General features: G+C 37.4%; 1 protein-coding gene across 24 annotated transcripts in view; it reads right to left on the reverse strand.

The window, feature by feature from the left end:
• The window catches only part of LOC106874768 (uncharacterized), a 242,537-nt gene extending 235,291 nt beyond the window's left edge, over positions 1-7,246 (reverse strand). For all 24 annotated transcript variants that reach the window (XM_089348718.1, XM_089348711.1, XM_089348716.1 and 21 more), the window contains exon 1: positions 6,817-7,246. In XM_089348718.1, coding sequence (XP_089204844.1) covers positions 6,817-6,915 — 99 coding nt within the window. In that variant the 5' untranslated portion in view covers positions 6,916-7,246. The remainder of the gene's footprint in view (positions 1-6,816) is intronic.
• Positions 7,247-8,889: the final 1,643 nt, after the last annotated feature.

An 8,889-nucleotide genomic window follows, 5' to 3' on the forward strand; every position in this document is an offset into this window, starting at 1 on the left:
CTGTTTCTCGTTCTCGTAGTATGTTTGTTATGTTGACTATCTATCTATCTATCTATCTATCTATCTATCTATCTATCTATATGTCTGTCTGTCTGTTTATCTATCTATCTATCTATCTATCTATCTATCTATCTATCTATCTACCCAACCACTCACCTACCTACCTACCTACCTATCTATCCAACCGTCCGTCCGTCCGTCTGTCTGTCTGTCTGTCTGTCTGTCTAGATAGATAGATAGATAGACAAGGTAGGTATAAAGAAAATTTAATAAAAAAACTTTCAGAGTTAGAAAATTTAGGCAGGATAGAGATAGGAGCGAAAAGAAATGAGGAAAAGCGATGAAGAGTAAGAAAGAAGGTGAGGGAATGAATGGGGTGGCAAGATAAAAATAAAAGATGGATGAAATGGGTTTTCGAACATTAACTTACGTCACAATTAATGAACCATAAACTTGAAAGGGTGTACATTCTAAGAAGATGTGGCATTGGTACGTACTTGTGCGCGCGCGCACGTAAGTGTTTAAATTAAGAATTTTTGTTTCAAGGCATTGAACATACCGGCATTTGTCTATGTTGTTCAAATATATGCCATTGGCTACTTTTGTTTAAATTAGGCAAATTACCAAGGCCATAAATGTTTGCTCTATTTTCTGTAAGTCTAAGTTCTTTGGCCACTGGAGGTAGAACAATTGTTGTGCAGACGAAGGCTCTCGTACCAGAAACACGTGTTTACAGCTGTTCTCATATCTTCAAACAATGAGCCGGCCTCTTTCTTTAGTGGCTTGTGTTGAATTGCATTATACTGTCTCAAGCTGAACTGGTCATAATTGCTATTTGGATACTATGATACATTATCTAGAGTTGGAGATAATTTGAATAAATCAAATATTTTGTTCTACAGGAGTTTTCTGTGTTATATATATATATATATATATATATATATAACATGAAGACGAACACAAATGGGTTTTAAAATTTACAACAGCTGTTTCAGTATCATTTATTGAAGAATTCTTAGATTACATCATGACAAAAATCTGCCATCTTCAGGTGATTTTAAACAACCAGAGTAGTAAGGTAGAACATTTGAGTTGACTAGCTCAGTATGGCGTCCTACACACTGAAATAGCTAGATTCTACGAAGACCTGCCTCAGTTCATTTAAGACGGGTTTAGCCATCGAGAATAATATTATATATACACGAAATTATATGCGATTCGTTATAGAAGCTCATAAATTTCGCTATATACGAGCTTTTCCAACAATGCAAAAAGCTCATGCAGAGTGAAACACACGCCCAAAAGTAGCGAATAATATTTTTCTTAATGTAATACTACCTATCTATCTATCTATCTATCTATCTATCTATCCGTCTGTCTGTATGTCTGTCTGTCTGCCTGTCTGCCTGTCTGCCTGTTTGTCTGTCTGTCTGTTTGTCTGTCTATCTCTCTACCTATACCTACGTGCATATATTTTATGTGTGTTTCAATATACATACGCACATATTTACACGGGAATTTATTAACTCAAATAAATATATAAGGATATACACAGATTATATATATAAAAAATTTACAAATAAGTTCATAGAAAATAGAGGGAACAGATACCACCGGGGGGAAGCGAGCAACGAATCTATCGCTTGCCAAGTGATGGAGATATCCATTACAAAGAACGGACTCTTCCAAATGCATAGCATTTCTCAATAGCTCCAATGAATGTTTTACTAGATTATCTAATAGGTATTTCTTTCCTTTTTAATGAGGTTCAACGCGACCTCTCATCAAGCGACGAAGCTTCTACTTTGTGATGGGAGCTTGTTTCAATGTTTTTCTTTCAGAAAGTGTATTTGTAAATTTTCTAATATGATTTATTTTTAGGCGCAGGGGTGGCTGTGTGGTAATTAGCTTGCTTACCAACCACATGGTTCCGGGTTCAGTCCCACTGCGTGGCACCTTGGGCAAGTGTCGTCTACTATAGCCTCGGGCCGACCAAAGCCTTGTAAGTGGATTTGGTAGACGGATACTGAAAGAAGCCCGTTGTATATATATTTGTGTGTCTGTGTTTGTCTTCCCCAACATCGCTTGACAACCGATGCTGGTGCGTTTACATCCCCGTAATTTAGCTGTTCGGCAAAAGAGACCGATAGAATAAGTACTAGGCTTACAGAGAATAAGTCCTGGGGTCGATTTCTTCGACTAAAGGCGGTGCTTCAGCATGGCCGCAGTCAAAATTACTGAAACAAGTAAAAGAATAAAAGAAGATATCCTACAAATATGTTTCTATGTATGTCCACACGTACATACATATACACACACACATACATACATACATATATACATATATACATACATACATACATGCACACACACATACACATATTTATAAAACATAGACAGATGCAGTTACATCAAAAGGTATACAGATTTATCTTCGCCTGCAGGGGATGTGTCAAACGGCAATTGAGAATGGCTCCATATGAAAAAGGAAAATAATCAAGAATTCGTCAAAATTGGAAAAGCACAGGATTACTACCAGGAGATAAAAAGGCAATCGTCGAGACGAGTTTCTACCTCAAAAGGTGTCATCAGCGAGCCATTATTCTAACTTATCTTCAGCCACCAGAGGACATAGACATATAAAAAAGAGTAGAACACACGGTCTGGGTAATTTGCATAATTAAAGAAAATAACACCATGCAAAATAACACCAAGTAACCAATGGGATGTATGCAAACAATATAGACAATGCAGGTTTATCAAATACACAACATGAATTCTTTAATTATAAAAATTCGTAATTATGACACATTCTCTAGGAGAGGAGATGAAATTTCAACAAACGTAGAATATATGTTGTAGGGTATTTGATATACCTGCATCTTTGATGTTCCTATACAAACCATTAGCCACTCTGACTTATTGCTCTTAGCTCAATTTTGATTTAATTTACGCAGATCAGATAGGCCATGAATATGTTCTACTCCTTTTGTAAATGTCTATGTCCATTCACTGCTGGAGATAGATTAGGAAAATTGCTGTGATAATGACGTGTATTGAGGCAGAAACACGTATCCTTGATTGTCATTTTGTCTCCATGTAGTAAACCTGTCCTTTTCTTTATTGGCAGGTCATCTTTGGCGAAATCTTGATTCTTGAGATTATCTCCCCTTCTCATGTGGCGCTGTTCTCAATTGCCATTTGGTAATTAACCTCTACAAACGGAAACAATTTTACAAACCAAGAATTTATGATAATTTTAATAAATCAAGAAATTATTATTTTGTATAAGTATCAAGAAATTTGTATATATACTACATAATATATAATGCCTATACATTAATTTTATAATATATGTATATAATACATACATAAATACACACACACACACACACATACGTACATATGTAATACACACACATTCACACACACACACACACACACACACACACACACACACACACACATAGTGAAAGCGCGTGGCTTAGTGGTTAGGATAATCGGCTCACGATCGTAAGGTCATGAGTCCGACTCCCGACGGTGCGTTGTGCTCATTGAGCAAGATACTTTATTTCACGATGTTCCAGTCCACTCAGCTGAAAAAAATCAAAAATGAGTAGTACCTGCCTACGTTAAGGGTACGCGTGTCTGTAAAGTGCTCGGCCACATCCATGTTAATTTCACGAGCAGGCTATTCTGTTGATCGGATCAAACTGGAATCCTCGAAGTCGTAACCGACGGAGTGCCAGTTTAGTTATACTGTATATTATAATGTATGGCACATACACACACATACAGATAGATATATAGTAAAACTCTGACTTAGCTCCACATTACTTAAAGTAAGACAAACTGTTCTTAGATACATGTAACTCCAACGAAATGCGTTGAATGCTACTGTCTTTCGTTCACTTGGTATGTGTGTGTGTGTATATGTGTGTGTATGTGTGTGTGTGTGTATGTGTGTGTGTGTGTGTGTGGTGTGTGCGTGTGTATACGCTTATATACACATGTTCATAAATATATGCGTTTAACGCATATATGATGAGAAAATATTGATTTCTTATATAGAAAACTGTGTCACACATTTGTGTTATCGATATATCGATTCCACTGCTCGATGGCTATCTATTTTATTGATCCTGGATAGACGAAACGCAAAATTGACCTTGGCACGATTAAAAAGACTATGGCTTCTTCAGAGAATGAAAACTAAAGCCAAAGACCATTTTAGAGGCTTCTGAAACAAGTGGGAAGAAGAGAAGTTAAGCTGGAGACTTGACCAGAATGTTTGAAGCCATAAAAACTCTGCTAAAGGCAACCAAGAACCATTCCCAAACAGTACCGGCCTTTCTTATGAGTGTCCAAAGAGTTTCCGTCCATCAAATTTCATCCACATGAAGTTAGTCGATTTAAGATTAAGGCAAAAAAAAAAAAAAAGAAAGAAAAAGTCAATGTGCTGTGCGATCGAACCTGAAACCATGTAGTTGCATAAAGAACTACTTAATCATCTAGTCAGAAAAAAACGTTTAAGAAACTAACCAAATACGGCAACGTATTTTACTCATCTTACTTCGATTTCTACAAATCTATCAATTGTCGATCTTACCAATTCGCCAACTATCTATTGCACCAATTTACAACTGTCTACTGTATCAATTTACAAATATCTATTCTGCCAATATATCAATTGCCTATTCAGCCAACCCATCAACTTCTATTCTAGCAACTGTCAATTCTACCAATATACCACTCAATTCAGTGAAAAGACTGTACACATAGGTGAGAGGGAGGAACAGCCAATTATATCTATGGCTTAATGAATTATTGTACTGCCTCCATATGCAGTAAGGTACAGCTGTTACGCACACATGAATATTCCTACTAGTACTCCTCCCCACCACCACCACACAAAGGTCATCTGTCCTATTCAGAAATCAACACGCTGCAAACAATAGTCTATCAACGTATGCTACATACGTCAATATATTCCACAATCGCTACTACGATGGTTTCTTCTTCCTGGAAATTAAAAAACTATATATGTGCCACGCGTGTCTTTTCAATTTATCTACCTGTGCTCTTTTCATCATCCGTTTGTAGTTCAATGCTCAAACTGTACAAACGCATTGCAAAATGATTTCAACCGAAAGAGTTCTTCAATATTAAAATGGATCAAAACGGCGTGCTAGCAGAACCGTTAGTACTCTGGATAAAATGCTTAGTAGCATTCCGCCCGTTCTTACGTTCTGAGTTCAAATTCCGTCTTTACTTTTCGTCCTTTCGGAGTCGATAAAATAGTAGATGTAGTCGACTTACTCCTCCCTCGAAATTACTGGTCTTGTGTCAAAATGTGAAACCAATATTAAAATGGATCCATCATTAACCGTCAAATTGGAGAGAAACAAAATTAAAATAAATAGATAACTATATTTGTGATGGGGCTGCTAGGGGAAGCTGTCCGAACCGGTCGAAACCTCTCACAATACAGGGATGACACAGGCATATTAGAATAAAACAATAATTACTGAAGTTGGTATGTGTGTGTGTGTGTGTGTGTGTGTGTGTGTAAGCTGACTAACTCTTCAAAGGATATTCACAGTTTGAGCTGGGAACTCGTTACTACAAAACTCTGACATATGGCGACTGCAATAGTAAAGATGTATTAAAAATTGATTTTTTTTCTTTTCTAAATATATAGGTGGATAGGAATAATATAGCGTGAAGTTTGCTTTGTCAAGGGCATTAATGACATAAATAAGATACTGACTTATAAGAATCGAAACCGCATCAGGGACTCCATTTGCCGGACATTTACCTCTTACCGTTGAGCAAAATATGTCGGTATTGAAACTTAATCCTTTGATAATTTAGTTTAAATGTCCAACTAAATTATCATACTTTGCTCGATGCTTTCCAATTCTAATGTATTTCTAATAATACGATTGATGAAGGAGGTTCAATTCATCCGACAGTTGGGATTTACACCTAATTCAAACATATTTTCAGGCATTACAAACCTGAAACAACTGCATCACTTTTAACATTTCGTCCCATTACATTCAGTCACCTTTATCTTCATAGGTCTGACGTTTTCGATGTTTTGATCTCTCTCTCTCTCTCTTCTATCTCTCTCCCTCTCTCTCTCTCTCTCTTTCACTCTCTTTCACTCTGTCTGTCTGTCTCTAGTTATCTAGGCAATCTTTCGGGGACTCACACACAGTCATCTATCTACTTATCTTACATCAACGGCAGTTTATAAATGTTTTTATCTCATGTACCACTCTCTCTCTCTCTCTCTCTCTCTCTCTCTCTGAGACACACACACATATACATATATATATGACATATAACGTGTGCGCGTGTGCGTGCGTGTATGTATGCGTGTAAACATCCTTCTGTGTATAAATCAATATTTTCGATCAACCTGTTTGTCTATTGCTGTAGCTGTGGATTGTTCGTTTCTACTTTGTCATGTTTTCAACCCGCCTCCACCGAAAAAAAAACAAAAAACAAAACTAAAACAAAAACAAAATCAAAAAAAAAAACCACACTCACACAATGAAGTAGAATAAAGACAATACACTAACAATTGTTGAACAAAACTCTCACACAAAATTTAAACATAAACTCTATCAATGATTTAATGCATAAAAACTATTTGTAAACTGAAACAACACACAACACACAACTCTCTTTCTTTCTCTCTCTGTTTCTCTATCTATCTGTCTGTCTCTCTCTCACACACTCACACAGGGGCACACACACACTGATATGTAAGGGATGGAAAGAAGAGAAAAAGTTAGCAATACTTACGCGTTGAACAGATAGCGGCTTAGCAAAATCCGATCCCCCTTGTAATCGAAATCCCCAGGGTACGTCACTGCAACTTCGGGACAGCCACAAAGTCTCCATATTTTAATATGTAAACGTTTATTCCGGATTTTTTCTTAGAGACCTTTATGGATTTAAGTGTTGATGTCACTCTTGTTATATTCCTTTCAACCCGTAGGGTTTTTTCCCCCCAAATTGTTGCTAAATTAACTACTACAAAGTTTGTTCGTAGTAGATTGGAGGAGAGAAGATAAATAGAGAGAGACAGAGATGTACACACACGCACACACTTCTCGCCTTGCCTCCACTACTTCAGGGGCAAGGTTGGCCTCTGTATCTTATCCGTCCCAGGTTTTAAAAAAAATGTTCTTGTGTTACGATGCGCTCACCAGAAAAAAGAACACGAAAAGACAAGAAGAGAGGAAAAGAAGTAGGGAGGAAAAAATTACTCTGTCTTTCCTCTGCGTCTCTGATTCGCTTTGTTTTTACTCTCTTTTCCTCTCTGTCACTCACACACTCACTCTTTATCTTTTTAACTATCTGTCGGGTTCTCTTCCTCTTCCTCTTCCTCTTCCTCCTTTTTTTTTCCTTTTACCTTCTACTCTTACACCTTTTCTGTCTCTTTTTTTTCTCTATTGCATTACTCCTTCCAGCTCTATCTTTTACGCGCGCACACGTATACACTCACACATACGTACACACACATGTACACACACACACACACACACACACACAGATGTACACACACACACACAGATGTACACACACACACACACACACACGTACACACACACGTACACACACATACACACACACATGTACACACACACACACACACGTACACACACACGTACACACACACACACACGCACGCACACACACACATGTACACACACACGTACACACACATACACACATACACACTCACACACACACTCACACACACACACTCACACACACACTCACACACACATACGTACACACATGTACACACATGTACACACACACACACGCACACACACAGATGTACACACACACACACACACGCACGCACGCACGCACACACGTACACACACACGTACACACACGTACACACACATGTACACACACATGTACACACACACGTACACACACACGTACACACACACATACACACTCACACACACACACTCACACACACATGTGCACACACACACACGTACACACACACGTACACACACACACATACACACTCACACACACACACTCACACACACATGTACACACACACACTCACTCTCTCTCTCTCTCTCTCTCTTTCTCGAACTCACTGACACCTTTACATCTTCCTCTTTATTTCTAATTTTCCTCTTCCTCTTCCTCCTGTTTCTCCATAAATTTCTTCTTCTCTCACACTCATTTCTCACACACTCATTTCTCACACACTCAATGGTTTCTCCCATGATCACTTTTTCACTCCTCTCTTTTTTCTCTTTAAACGTCCATGCTTTTCCCTTTCATTTTTTAATTTTCCCTTTCGTTTCTTTTCTTTTTAATATTTTCCCCTTGCCTTCTTTATCGTCCCTTATCCTTTTTTTTTTACTATTCTTTATTTTTCTTTCACTTACTTTACTTTATCACTTGTTTTTTTATTTCCTCTCTCTCATTTACCTTTCCTCTTTTATTTCTTATTTTTCTGTTTTCCCCTTTTCTCTCATTCTCCAACTTCGATTCTTTTAACTCTTACGTTTCCATTTTCCCCATTTACTTTCTTAACTCTTCTTTTCTCTGTCCTTCTTCTCTACAATTATTTCTGTCTCACTTTTCTTTTATTCTCTCTTATCATTATTTCTGCCTCTCCATCTCTCTTTCTCTTTCTCGTTCTCTAAAACCCTTCGTTTAGACATTTTCTCTTTTTTCGCTCTCTACTTAATTTCACTCGTTCTGTCCTTTATCTGTTCCTGGTGTTATTAATAAAATTCTTAAGGCACAATTTCAATCAGAACCTATCCAAAACGCCAGAACTCTCACCTCTTCGTACACTTTATTTTTTTCTTTACTCTTTTACTCTTTTAT

This window comes from Octopus bimaculoides, chromosome 3 (genome assembly GCF_046866305.1).
Source record: "Octopus bimaculoides isolate indiv1 chromosome 3, ASM4686630v1, whole genome shotgun sequence".
Lineage (NCBI taxonomy): Eukaryota > Metazoa > Mollusca > Cephalopoda > Octopoda > Octopodidae > Octopus > Octopus bimaculoides.